The sequence below is a fragment of the Varroa destructor genome, unplaced genomic scaffold (genome assembly GCF_002443255.2).
Source record: "Varroa destructor unplaced genomic scaffold, Vdes_3.0 BEIS01000004.1, whole genome shotgun sequence".
NCBI classification, from domain to species: domain Eukaryota; kingdom Metazoa; phylum Arthropoda; class Arachnida; order Mesostigmata; family Varroidae; genus Varroa; species Varroa destructor.
Genome location: NW_019211457.1, coordinates 11148304 through 11162874, shown reverse-complemented (window position 1 = coordinate 11162874; position 14571 = coordinate 11148304). Strand labels below are relative to the sequence as shown.

At 41.1% G+C, this 14571-nt stretch overlaps 2 protein-coding genes across 11 annotated transcripts in view; both read left to right on the top strand.

Annotated features, from left to right (window-relative positions):
* The window catches only part of LOC111250525 (patj homolog), a 52850-nt gene extending 43291 nt beyond the window's left edge, over positions 1 to 9559 (top strand). For all 5 annotated transcript variants that reach the window (XM_086986205.1, XM_086986204.1, XM_086986203.1 and 2 more), the window contains 4 exons: positions 1587 to 2028; positions 3687 to 3961; positions 4356 to 4696; positions 6592 to 9559. In XM_086986205.1, coding sequence (XP_086842331.1) covers positions 1587 to 2028; positions 3687 to 3961; positions 4356 to 4696; positions 6592 to 7171 — 1638 coding nt within the window. In that variant the 3' untranslated portion in view covers positions 7172 to 9559. The remainder of the gene's footprint in view (positions 1 to 1586; positions 2029 to 3686; positions 3962 to 4355; positions 4697 to 6591) is intronic.
* Positions 9560 to 11474: 1915 nt separating this feature from the next.
* Slbp (Stem-loop binding protein) overlaps positions 11475 to 14571 on the top strand; it is a 4114-nt gene continuing 1017 nt past the window's right edge. The window contains exons 1-6 of one of the 6 annotated variants that reach the window (XM_022801007.2): positions 11477 to 11655; positions 12480 to 12604; positions 12740 to 12870; positions 13168 to 13335; positions 13802 to 13898; positions 14050 to 14570. In XM_022801007.2, the coding sequence (XP_022656742.1) occupies positions 12533 to 12604; positions 12740 to 12870; positions 13168 to 13335; positions 13802 to 13898; positions 14050 to 14205 (624 nt within the window). In that variant the 5' untranslated portion in view covers positions 11477 to 11655; positions 12480 to 12532 and the 3' untranslated portion in view covers positions 14206 to 14570. Of the gene's footprint in view, positions 11784 to 12479; positions 12605 to 12739; positions 12871 to 13167; positions 13336 to 13801; positions 13899 to 14049; position 14571 lie in introns of those variants that run through there. The other 5 variants (XM_022801005.2, XM_022801004.2, XM_022801006.2 and 2 more) reach the window with 5 other exon arrangements.

The following is a 14571-nucleotide window of genomic DNA, read 5'->3' as shown; positions in this document are numbered from 1 at the left end:
ATATTTGGATCTTTTATATAGAAATTACCGTCGGTCGTTTACAAGAACAGAATATTAATTGCCAATTAAGTTATCTAGATTAACTTCGAAAATGAATTTTTTGAAACTTCCTACATTTTTTCTACCTATTGATTATTTTGAATCCTTGTATCTTCCGGACTTATAATCGACTGCCAGCCGGAGCTTTAATTCTTCCAGAATTGTATTTGAGCGTGACTTCAACGAGTGTATACCTATTAACGTATATTGACGCACCGTTACTTATGGATTAAAAAATGATATTTTCAATATGGCTGGCTACGGTTACTTTCGGTCTCAAGCTGAAATTGGAATCGGGATTGCAAATAGTCACATTGAATAAGCATGACAGCCAGGAGTGATGCTTTGATGCATGAGAAAAAGTTTTGCAGATTATCTATTTGTATTTAGATACAAAGCATGAGATAGAGTTTAAATTTAGATCTCGCTTCCTTTATGTATGTATCCATATATAGAAAGTAAGCAGGAAACCTTCCTGCCTTTTCCCTTGGGGACGTGTCGCCATCTTTAAATCCCCACGACCATCTTCCCTAAGGGAATTATGCACGCTGCTTATATGCGATGCGTCAATCTGACAGTGAGTGTCTAATAAACGATTTAGGCGTGCTCTAAGCTGCGTGTTTGCACCCGCAATAAATGAAGGGCAAAAGCCATGATGTTTGTATGGCGGAGGTTCGTTTGCTATCATACGGCACACGCACCGAAGAGCGTATCAACAGCGGGTTTTCGGGGCAAAGGGAGGAGACATACGCCCACAAGCTCATGCATCGACCAGTTCTCGGGGCAATTTACATAACGTCCCGCTTTGCGAGAAGGGAAAGCTGGCATGTTGTTTTCTGTAGCAGGGGTCGCAACCAAGGGAACGCAAGTAATGAGTAACGGTGTCTTGAAAGTTGGGCAATAGCGGCTGTTGCTCGCCGACGACAAAGCGGGGGCGCACGGAAGATTCGCGGATAGACAACGGCATCCGGTTCGCCTCCCGGCAATCGATAGAACATTGTTTAATAGTAGTATTAACGGCTGAGCAACAATGGAGAGGAAACAACCAACGCGATACTTGGCGCGCTGCCGTCGAACAATCAACACTCAATTGAGTGTCGCCTCCTTTGTCTTCGCGTAGCCTTAAAGCTTTCTTTTTTGTTCGCGCTTTGTCAGATCACTCGGAGATCTGATTCTACAGAGTTGAACCCTAAAGACAGGCCGGTTTAGATACCATACTGTATCCATCTAGAATATCAAACTACGCGGGTATAGTGGCCTATGAGCAATCAACCCCATAGAAAATAAGGTATAGACTAAGCCGATGGTAATTTAGTCTACTTTTTTTTTGTTTTGAAACGACGTTACCAGAACATATGAATTGTCTTTCTCATTTCATACGCGTAAATAGCCTAATTAACGGGATATGGATATTTAACTAGCTATGATTTCTTTCTACCTACATTAAAACTTGGCTCGTTTTTTTCTGGCCGTCTTTCTTACTCGATCGATGTACTCTTAGGTTGTATACGATGTACATTTGATTGTGACATTAAACATAATTTCAGGTAGTAAAGCTACGGTTGGCACGGTATCTTCGCGGGGCCAGATATGACCAGCTTCAGCAAGCAATAATGGCGGAGTCGGTACATGCTGGCGCGGGTCAACAACTCATCTCAACCGCGCAAATGCTTCAGACACAATCCATGACAGCAACAGCAGCAGCTGTATCAGCACCTCCAGTATCTCAGCCAGTTTCAGCATCACCTTTGCCCACGGGCAGTATAGGCAAAACAAATCGATTTCAACTATTTCCCACAACATCATCTTCAACAAACAACCTAACAAGTAGCAGTTGCGCCACATTGGCGGCCACAACGATACAGCCAACGACAAATGCTGCAGCGAACCCACTTAATAACAATAGCAATAGCAATAACAATGGCCCGAGCAACAACACAATCAATAATTGCAGCAGCGGTACCAGCAACGCGCGGAACAACAATAGCGGTAAGCTTACACGACCAAATTGCTTTCCGGGAAAACGAGTCGTACATCAATAGCGACAACTCAATAGACAACAATCTACCACGATTCAGATTCGATCGTTAGCGCTAGTGGTTCCAATCAAAAACAGACAACAAAAAAAAAACGGGTTTATGTGGGAAAAAACAGTAATTCTTTGCAATCAGTTCTGTTCTACTTCGAGGGGCGAACAAAATTTGAATATTAATTCGATAACTTTACATTGCCCAAAATTATAAATAAAACAAAGTTATTCATTGTCCGTTTGGCTTGCCTCATTTGCAGTGTTATGTGCCAGTATACCCTATTCTGCTATGGAACTAGTTCTAGTGCCTCCTTTAGAGTCGTTTTATTTCCTGTTACACATGTATGACAATAGATACCAGTCAATCTATTAACTAACGACAGATCTTCTGGAATTTGACAACAAACTAACCGAAATTTGCTAGAGTGGCAGCTTTTTACATGGGACTACGATACGTCGTATACTTGTATAAACGGATCTGGCATATCCTTCCTAGACGCGTATCGACCGATACCAGAGACATCTTAGCAGCTAAACCACTATGATAACGTTTATGATGACCTTTAAAATACAATCCATGCTATGTCAGACCGTGTACCGTATTTCGGCCAAGCAGCTGATACTTTTGAGTAGAAAGCTCCCAATTCCGTAACACATATTGTCTTCCGAATTGCGATGCAATGTATCATCCTCTCGGATAGTTCTAGTTGCCGTTAGTGCTTGCTCGCCCAGATGTACAGGGATCACATTCTACAACCAGCATCTCGCTAAAGCCTCGTTATACCTCGCGAGGCTTCGTTTATTAATATTGTCTAATCAGCGGCCTCTAGCTATATTTTGTCGCTTACTGTATGGTGACTTCATAAAAATGGGTTCGCAGCGGCTATTTGTTGACATTTGGATATCCCGTTTTCCTAAACAGCCCTACCAGAATTGTTCATTCAGAATATGTTCGATAAGATGCCCTAATATTCTTGGGCTTCACGTGGTTACGTTCCTTTGGTGTTCTCCGACCATCTTTGTGACATTTTTCAAGGTTACTGTCAGCGTTAAGCTTCGTGCTTTTTCCTTCGTATTTCCCTGTTACGTTTATTATGGTTTGTCAGCAGCTGGCAAACTATTTCCTGTATTTATTTTTTGAGCATTATGTAACCAGTCCAATCGGCTTCATTATACGGCTATGAATGTCCTAATATTCCCGCGTTCACCTCGACTGATTCCTGTTATACGTTTATTGTTTATTATACATGTTTATTATTGTCTGTGACTTAAAGGGCAATCAATCGAACCTTTCGCGTATTTTGTGTTTCAAGGTTCAACGGTTTATCATCGCTGGTAGTCTGAACGTTAGCTCTAAATATCGTTCTAATGGCAGTGGCGTAAGCAATACTATTCTCTATCGCTGCCCTTTTAATAGAAACTTGTTGCGAATTGTAACAGCTTCTGCAGCAGCTAACAAGCTATGGCAATAACAGTAACCCGCTTGCTAACTCAGAAAACTTATTTGTGAACTTAAGTTGACAAACATCAATCACATACATTTCACACTCTCACGTCTATGAATTTAGTGCATTAGAATACTGTCAAATACTCACTAATATTTCCCTTGTTTGTTCAGGAACACCGAGTGGCAACGCTAGCAGTTACGCCCCGAAGAGTTCAGTAGCGCTGGCCAATCTCGACAACCTCATCCGTGGTACCCATCATCTGCCAGCGTCGGGACTAACCCGTCTCGGTAGTGTTAGCGGCGGAGCCATTACGACACAGGAAAATGAAAAAGAGAAAATTGCGAAGTGGACGGCGGTATTCGGTGCAGAGGACTACACGATCGTCGTAGCTCAATTGTGCAAATTTCATGAAGGTGGTGGACTCGGTATCTCGCTTGAGGGCACGGTAGGCATCAGTGGTCTAGCGCCATCGGTGTAAGGCAACCTAAGCAGCTAGGTTTGTCGTCTAATTAATTGCGCGCCATTTTCCGACTGTTTCGTCTAAATCTCGATTATTCATCGGTTAATCTGTATAGGCCAAAGAGACTGCCTTTCTATTTTGACGGAACACTCAACGCGTCATTCAGCCGAACCTGATTTCACATTAACTCACTAATGTGCAGTTAACCGCAAATCTTTTGGCCATATACTTTGTATGGGGCGTCTTACATTAATCTTCGTACAGCACTTCGCTGCATCTTTGAATACATGTTCTCTTATATTATCTTCATTCTACCTGTTTTCAATGCATTGATTTGTACGGCCGGACTTTCTCTTTTCCTTCTTCAACCTCGATGTAGGTGGACGTCAATGAAGCAGGCGAAGAGATCCGTCCCCATCACTACATTCGCTCAGTTTTACCAGACGGACCTGTTGGCCTTAATGGCGTCCTTCGCAGCGGCGATGAGTTAATCGAAGTCAATGGACGACAGTTGCTTGGCCTTGATCACCGTGACGTGGTCATGACGCTCAAGGATCTGCCCCTAAACGTCGAGATGGTTTGCGCACGACCGAAGAAGCCACTGCCGGCATCGGTAACTAGCTGCAGTCCGACGCCAATGACGCCAGGGGCAGGTGGCTTGCACGGACCCCATGGACATCATCACGCCTCCAAGGCGAAGTCCGATACCTCCCTGAACAGGTATGAATATGAACACAAATGTCAATTATGATTTGTGCTTGGGGTGAGGAAGATTGTAGTGTAAACCACTATAGTATAAATGTTGTTTGTGCCATTTATAGCCACTAACAATCTTCGGCGCGTGAAGCGGCCATACGCCGTTTTTCTTTGAATCAAGAAGAATGATACAGCCCCATGTTATTCTGGCAATGCTTTTGTTACATTATGTTAATATCGTGTGAGTTTTATACAACGCGTAAATGAAAATAATCTGAGACACTCGAGTTTTTGTTCCGTACTAAGTCACGGCGGCTCGGAAATTTGTGTATAGAACATGCAATTTTTGTACTGCGTAGCGAACAATAGTGACTTTTATTTCCTGTCTAATCACACCGCAGAGAGGCACCAGAGGCGAGTCTTTATGTAAACACACATTATTAGAATAGCGCAATCGTTAACACCTAGCAAGCATCAATTGGTGCAAGCCAGACAGTGGCTGTAAATACGCGCCCCCAGCATCCACATACATGTACGCATTTGTTTTATATATGTATATGTAAACCAGGACAGTGCTATATATATATTGGTACGGATTCGTCTCAATAGAAACTGTGAGAAAAAGATTTCGAGGGCAGACTATTCTTTCCCCAACAAACAATTTTTTTTTATTTTCGAAAGAAGACGGTGTATGCCGGCCGTCATTCTATCGTCGCAGTCGCTACTGTCTTTTGAATTCGCCCCCTGGCGGTAATCAAAGTAATTTCGATTTTTGTTTTTACTGTTTTTTTTTTCTTGTTAGACACTGTGCTGCATTGTCGCGCCATTGCTCATTTGCCAGAAACAATTCAGATATTTAGGGTAATGAAGAGGATCGCCTCGTCTTTTTTAAAGTCTTGGTCTAATATCAGGTTCGACCATGTTTTCCTTGCAAAGTTTCTCTGTCGTCGTCGTTTTAGACTTATGGCGATTATATATGATGAACTCCGGAACAGGAAACAGAAGATTTAACGAGGTCAGGGAGCCTTCAACGATGTGCCTGTAACTGGCATAGCTACTACATCGTAACGCTTCGTTCTATTGTTTCGGGCTGGATTTTCCTCGTTTCGTTTAGTTTCGCTTCTTTGTTCCAGTACGAACGTAGCCGCATCTAGACATAACCTTGAGTCCCTCTTATCAATGGAAGACGGACAGACCAAGCAAAAAAAAGGGGTTTCTTTTTGCAAACACTCGCCGATCACACCCTATAAACAGTCATTTAATTAGACTCAGTTTCTACTGGTTGATAGCGTAGATTAGCTAGGGGCAGTTTTGCTTTATAAGATTTGGCTTGTTCATGCTAATGTTAAAACTAACAGGATTGTCTCAGTATATTCTCTACTATCTATTTCGATAATGAAACCTATTTTCTGTAGCTGTCAGAGCAGCTGACAGAGTGACGTTCGACTACGCGTAATGATCACCTAAGACCTAGCGGGTTGATGACGCCATTACGATGGCGCTTTTGTCGATGCACTTAATTTGCCAAAGTAGGTACGCGTGTGGCTGCAGCTGGTCCCTAAGGCGTGAGCAGTGTGTCAACTTAATGCTAGAATTTCATATATTGATATGACCCATTGGCATCATTCAGTAAATCATAGTTATCGCGTTGCGCTTCTCGTTTAGTTCATAACCGCACTGTAATATTCACTGCGTTTTCTATAAAGAATATGTCAACGGCGCAAAAGACCATTCCCAAACCTAAAATAAGCACAAACTCTATTTTAGCGAGTTGATGTTTGTTACAATTGATGCTTTCTTCCAAGTCCACTTCACGACAAGCTCTAAGCAACCTTATCACCCGTTGAGCGACCGTATCAATCCTTAACCATTCATTACATAAGCTTTTTCGCTCGTTTTTTTTTTTGCTTACGTTACAGGTATAGTTCGGAGGACGAAGAAAGTGGGGGAGGTTGTTCTATGGGCTTTGTGAGCACTTCCGGCAGCTATGCGGGCATTGGCAGTAATTCGGGGGGTGGTTCCGGCGCTAATAACAAACTGAACAAGCTGCGATCGCGTTCGCTGGAGCCTTTGAGCGGGCTGGCGATGTGGAGCAATGAACCACAACTTATCGAGCTGCATAAGGCGGAGCGGGGTCTGGGTTTTAGCATCCTAGACTACCAGGACCCGATGAATCCCAATGAGACGGTGATTGTGATCCGTAGTTTGGTACCGGGTGGAGTGGCCCAACAAGATGGCCGCCTGATACCCGGGGACCGGCTGCTCTTTGTCAATGACGTAAACCTTGAAAACGCTTCGTTGGATGCTGCCGTCCAGGCGTTGAAAGGCGCCGCTAAGGGCCCCGTCCGAATAGGAGTTGCCAAACCCCTCCCGCTACCATGTCCGCATGACGGCAACAATGGCGCCAATGGGGCATCCGCTGGCGACGCAAGTGCTGGGCAGACGCCCTTGGGCGAAACTGGTACGCTTGCTGCGCTCGTCAAATCTGAGAGCTTCTAGACGGAAAACGATGAAAACTGACAATGAGAGAGAACGAATCATTGAACGGAGCACCGTTTGAAGGCAGAAGAGGTCACCGGAAGGAAAAACAGGGAAGAGAACCATATTGCAGAATGAATGCAAATGTGTCGTCTGTGGATGACAAGATCGATAAATTAGCTACAATGTTAAATTTGTGTGTAGTGAATGTAATCGAAGTTTTTTATCGACACTGCCTAGCATCAGCATCTCTTTCTCTGATGTCAGAACATCCAATGAAAATCCATCAGCTGTCCATAAACCTATTCAGCATTCTATTGAGACTTGTTGAAATAGACCGACCTGATCCTCCCTGATGTCAACAAACTTTTGTAAAATTGATAAACCAGTTATTAGAAGGATATTTATATTACCGCTAATGACCTGTCAAAAGTAGAATTGTAGAGGTTAGAAGCTGCAGGGGTCGATAACAGGGTTGATAGAAGTATAGAGCTTCTGGTTTGACACGAAATACACTAATAGTATTAAGATTGTATATCGATGAAAAATCGGAGAGCAATCGATAAAAAAAGACCCTGGGGTTGACAAAATGCTGATGGGCCTCCCAAATTAGGGTTTGGTCGATGTATTCACACTTTAATTGATCACTTCGGGTCAATCGACAAGAACGGTGAATTGACGAAACAAATGAATCAAGCCGGAGTCGCAGGCTTACCTGTCCAAATCGGGCCTTCTGCAATATAGTGAAGTAAAGTTGAAGTTCAAGTAAATGGCGGCCCTCAACCAGACGACAGACATTTTTCTGCTGTAAATTAGTGAAAAGGTGTATAAATCGGATCCAAAATTCCTAGCTACACTGCGGAGAGAAGATCCATGTTGTTAATAATAATACTGCGTACGCAAGCGAAGTTGCGTAAAGCCAGAAGAATATATATAAACGTTTTCGTTGTTCGACACAGAGTACTCCGCTGCACAGCAGGCTAAATGCTGAAACTCACGTTGTCTATGGCAGACAAACAAACACTTCACCCGTCGATTGCTGATACGGAAGACAGACCACCCTCGTTTTGTTCACTCGTTCCAAGAGACCACAAACAGATCATCAGCAAATATCTTACTATTATTAACAATAATAATTATTACTATAGCTAGATATGATAACATGAGAATGTCAGCACACCATTGTTAGGGAGATGCATCACGAAAAATGCTAATGGAAAGACCTAACCACTAGATGAGCCGGCCGTTTTTAGCATAGCTGCAAGTTACAACAAACAAAAGTTAAGAAGCTAAGACAGATAGCAAGCAGAAATGTATGAGTTCGAAGCACGAATTGAAGGAAGATCTGTGAGCAGGAAGGAAGAAAAGCTTATCCTTGCATCCGAGGGCAATCAGTCGATCTGTGCACGGATCGAATGTGACAAAAGATGCGCGTAAAACTCTATATATTATATATATATATACATGATAATGTTATTATACTTCATAGACAAACAAACTGCGAGGGACATTTCAATGTGAAAGCATCCAAGTGTTTGATTATCCGATAAAGAAAAAAACAACAGGGAAGAACTTTAATGATGATAATGGCGATAATTTTTGAAAACGGCACAAGAAACAAAATAGGATCTTCACAAGAAGTGGCTGCGAACGTCACCGCCGAAATTATTACGTAGTGACAAAACTAGTTTTGGGTATTGGCTGACAAAGACACTGAAAAATGAAAAAAAGCCGATTTATTTCGGCAAATTATAAGAGATGTCGTCGATCTGGTTAGCTTTTAGGCCAACCGCTAACTTTTTGAAGGAGTTCAATATATTAAAATTTCTAGCACTCTGTGTCATCCTACAAATAAGCAGTGACGGCAAACATGTAGCACTAGTTTACAACTTGAAATAAAATTGGAACGATGTGCTTTCGATAAAAATTAATTAAAAAAAAGACCAAAAAATAGTATGGAGTCAGATGTTCTATGTAAGGAAAATTTTTAACTACCGTTGATTTCGTTGGTCTTGTGAATATCCCAGAGTACCCTAATGCATAAAAAATGAAGAAATGTTTAGGATACAGGTAAGCTAAATTTATTGTCACGTTTAATACGAGGTAACTACTGGGTCGACGAGGAACGATGTTAATAAGTAAGAAATAGTGGTCGTTGTCCTGTCAAGAAACTCCTGTTAGTTAACGAGAAAAGAAGCTGCGTTCAGCAAAATACAATTGGAAATAAAAACAATTAAACAGACACCACTGGCGAACAAATAGAAGCCTGAAAAGGGCTACAAGAAGTATCAAGTGTGTCCTTAGCGTAGGAATAGTATCGATCCAGGCTATATGGAAAAAAAATGGAATGGAGCTGAAAAATAATTTTCCATTAGATACAAATAAAAAGATGGGGCTCATAATATAAAATACGACGTGTTTTTCTTAGCCCAAAAGGGCTTCACTGTATTCGATGTTATCACTACAAACATAATAAATATGTGATTCCAGACAGACAAATAGAAACGAAAGCTTCATTTGCCCACCTATGCAATACTTCGAGCATCATCGCTCATAGGTGCATTACAGCAGTTTGATGTTTCGAGTTCTTCGAGAGCGTCCGGTAACCTCGTAGAGGTATCGGAAACGGCTGGCTCCCAGCGCAAGACGAAGTCTGGCTATGCACGGGTTCGAACCTACACTATAACGTGTCCCTAAGATTAGCACACAAATAGGTCATCCAGTATGCTATAACAGGGACAACCAATAGTCCGTCTGTCAATAGCCAAGTTTGTATTGTCTATTGTGCCAGTATTTCCATCAGTTGCTTAACTAATCACACATTGTTTCCAAAACGAACAACAATAAGCTGTACATTATGTTCTCATTATTATTAATGACTGTCGCCAAGGCCATGCCATTTTTCGAACGGGTCACATCAGCGTTGTGGCATATACCAGAATGTCATGCAGATACGTTCATAGGCCATCTCATCAATACAGATGGTACGATACTTAAGAGATCTTATTTTACGTGTCACATAGCTGTAAAGTACTACGTGACCGTCACGTTTGCAAACAAGCTTCTCCGGAAGCTCCGGACAATTGTATCGTTTGAAAATACAGCGTATGTGTAGGTAGCTTTCGGAATTTTAGTTGACTTTGAAGCAGGCTAAGAACTACCGATGTATTTCAGGTTCTGATTTACTGTGCCCCCCTAGGAGGGAAGACTGTTGGACAATCTGTTTTGGCGGAATCACTATGAAAGCATTATATAACAATACACTAACAAAAATATATGGAACGACAGCAATGCCATAGTCTGTATGTATGGTTGATTGATTAATGTTGCTGAAATACAAGTTCGCCCTATATAAGTCGAGTCAAGTTTTTAAGCCAAGGCATTACATTTTTTGACTACTATATTACAGTTTCCAGTAAAAAGTGTGAAGGGTCTAGAAGTGCGTTCGGTGTTTTCTTCACAAACCAGTAAATGGTTATCGTCAAATTGGGCAAAAATGTAAAATATATCTCTTTAATATAGAATCGATATTTTGGGGCGAGAAAATATTTCTTTTTCGACAACGTCCGGCAGTCCGTATCAACGTTAGTAGCCGTTACGTAAAGCTCAGTTGGTAAACGACAGATTCGGCCTTACGTAGACGTCGGCGGACGTGACTCAATATTAGGATATCTATCAGAATCCAATAGGAGAACGATTCAACATGTTCTAGCGTTTCCGGAATAGAATCTAAAGCCGACAGTGAACGATTATCGCTGAACGGATTTAATATTTAATAACAAAGACGTATACGTTATACCAAATGTACCGTCTGTTTTGCAAACGGTTTCAGTAAAAAATCTAAAGTTTCAACCATTATTCCTGTATTTAAAAAAATTAAGTAATTATACCATTATATAGCGAAGTAATGGACCTAATTAATGTATAGTGGGTCACTTGCTATCGCTATATCGTTCCATTTACATGTTGCTTTTATCATGAATGCACAAAACCCTAGCGCTTGTTTTAGTCTTTAGTGGCTTATCGAGTGTTTACCTATAAAAATGCATAATTATTTCGCTATAGACTAAACGCTATAGAGCCTAACTCAAAGTGCTCTCCCACTCACTTCCCTTTTGAGGTAGCTATTATTTTCTTTCTGCAATGCGGAAAACTGCTATATATTCGTTATTACTTGATCAGTCATTTAACCTTGTGTTCAGCTTCTGGTGTAGGACACTGCGGTGCTGATCTCGGAGTCTTCTAACTTCAAATTGGGCGCTCCTGGGAAAGGGAAATTGAAAGAGTAGCGCATCGATGCTGACGCTTTCGCGCCAAACCAACGGGCGCATTCGATATTGTCCTGCTGACCGAAGCAGTGGACGTTGTGCTAACGAAATCTATAGGTCTTGTAGACGAGACAAATTTATCAATGTGTAATGTACACAATATTAATATCATTCATTTTGAGAGCTTTTATATTTAATAGCGCCCTGGGTGACGGGAAGCAATCGAAGCAAAGATAAGTGCGTTTCGTGACGAGTGAAAATTTGCAATCATTATGTTGATTAAACCCGAATGGACGACTTTTCGAGCTTCGTGCCCATTTCTAGTTTTTCTTCGATGCTCCTCGTATGTTGACTTGTGCAAGTGGGTTTGTATTGTGGTTAAAGATTTCCATGGTTGAACTTTTCTGTTTGGATAGCCGTATGTTACAAAGAACTTTAGAGTGCACGACGCACAATTTATTTGTCGGCATCTTGAGCTCGAAACTGGTACCAATCAATACGTTATTATTATACATAGAAAATTTTTTGAGCAGAAAGCGCCATCTACCGAGAGCACTAAAATAACACTACCAACATACAGCCCCATCTGACAGCCCTTTTCTATGTACAGTTAGGATTGGGGCCAGTTTTGCTTGAATAAATATACCTAGATTTTGTGTAGGAAGTGTTTGGAAGTTTCTCGATTTCATTCTAACCTCTAAATTCGATTTAATGTCACATACTTGCTCAGTTTAAATAGAAGGAGGCCCCATTCAAACAAGTGTTAGAAGCGGCTTGAATGAGCCACAATGAGTAGTACATTGATAACAATCGGTCTTCATTAATCACTCGATTGACTGGAGTGGGTTGTAGTCGTTAAACACTGAGAGGGCAGTCTAACGTTGCCATTACACTTATAGCAGTCACAAGTGCACAAAATTAACCGAAATTACTTCTTAGTTAGACAGCGTAATATACCAGAACGGAGTAACATGCCAGCAGAGAATGCCCGTTATTAAAATGCTACAGTTACATGGTTTAGTAAGCATTTAATGCTTAATGTCACCTATTTTGTTTTTCAGATTTCAGAACTGTAGGAACGCGGCAAAGCTGAGAGATCTGGACGCCTTTCAGTATGTCTGACTCTGGAGAACTGCATTCGCCTTCGGCGAAGATAACTCGTCGATCACTGTCAAAAAATCCCAAAGTAAAGAGTACTCAATTATCGGCTTAGAAATATACATGTACTAAAATAGTCACCGTAAGAGATATCGTTGATGATAATCTGATATATTAACCAAAAGCTTGTCACTCGGCAAAATCCCTACAATTTTATTAACAGGGTAGAAATTTGGAGAGTACATTCGAAGCGAAAAGTCACGGCGATCGCCTAAATCAGGAGAAAAAAATCAACAGCGCAGAAGCGATGGAACGTGAGGATAGCTACAGTTGTAAGCCACATTCGTTTAATAGGTGTGTGTGTGTCCATATATATATATATATATATAGAGGGACACCTAAAAGCAGACTCTTTTTTATAAGACTACCTTTTAAGACATTTTAAAAATGCAAAGGCTCAAAATGGCCAAAGAGTTTAAAGAAGTACCCAGCCTCAAAAAGACTAAGCGTTGAAGTTTATCTGTACGGCCCAATTACCATTAATATTCTGCTCTTTAAAACAACTTTCAATTTCTACATAAAAGATCCAGGGGGTAAATGGCTTTTTGCGCCGATTTGATTTCCACTAAACGTAATGTTTCATTGACACAGGAAAACTACAGATAAACAATCAAAAGCATATCTGAAACGGAAGCGTGATTCTGCGCCAGGCAGTTCGGGTAAAAGCCTATCAAACGAAGAGCTGGAGACCGATCCCGACGTTCTTATGCGACGACAAAAGCAAATAAATTTTGGCAAAGCGACCGCCGGATACAAGAGGTACCATATTTTTCAAGTCTGAACAGTACATCTTACAGTTCTCCAGTTTCCACTTTAACATTTACGCTCCTAATGTGTAAAACCTTATTCGTTTTCGGTATATGATGGCCGCAAATTATAAGCAGCGTAGGCAATGGTATGTGACAAGAAGGATAGGTTCTAGAAATATTTCCGTATTTTTGATTGAGCAAAACGTTTTTGCAGAACGAATCTAGTAAAACTGCCTTAGCGTTCGGGTCCGCGTTTGAACTACTATTGTACATAGCATACATACCCTAATGTTCGGTAGAGTATATCGATAGCAGGGGCTTGTGGTTCCTTAGACCTTTATTATGTTATATTTCTAATTTCATCTACTACGTCTTTTATAATGCTAGCATTTTACATTAGAATTGAAAGTCTACTCATTGCTTAAATTATCAATAGATGTCTAGTCCATCTTATCGCTTCTTATTCTATTATTCAGATATGTCGAGATGGTACCTCGTGAAAAGCGTACGTCGTTGCATCCCCAGACACCCCGGAAAGAGCTTAAGTACAGCCGGCGCTCTTGGGATATGCAGGTAACGCTATGAACTGACCTGGTATTTATTTTACATACATGCTGACTCTAAAATAACCATTTACCTGGACAAAATTACCCTCGAGCGAAAATGCCGGTTATATCCTTCGGGCAGATCTGCTTAATGCGTTCTCAATACTAACTTATTCCAGATTAAGCTATGGCGGCGCGCTCTACACGTCTACGATCCATTAGAAAATGAGCATAGGTCGGAAAGTTCTGAAGAAAATAACACTCAGGGATCGTCTGGAGAAGACATTAAAAAAGAAATTTCTAAGGAAAATAGGCCACGTATCACACTGAATTAATATAGATGGTTGATGTCGAAAATTGGTACAAGAGATTGATTCAGCTTTATGACTCAATGTTTTATTTGTTCAACAGTGTCGTGTAGAGAACGACAGATAAACTGTAAGCTGGTTTTATTGGCTTGGCCAGTTTGGTAAACAGAATTTTTTTCACACCAGGCACGAACGGACTCAGATCAAAAACCTTGCAGCGAATTTTGTCAGAAATATATGCCTATATGAAAATTCAGTCGCTACATTGGTGGAGTGGTTTTATGAAGGGATGGTTAGAGCTTCGCATTTAAAGGGACTAATTTTCGATGTGCTTTTTTCAAATGTTGTATCTGCTAAATTCATTTTTATTAAAGCATCTTGATGAATCCTTAT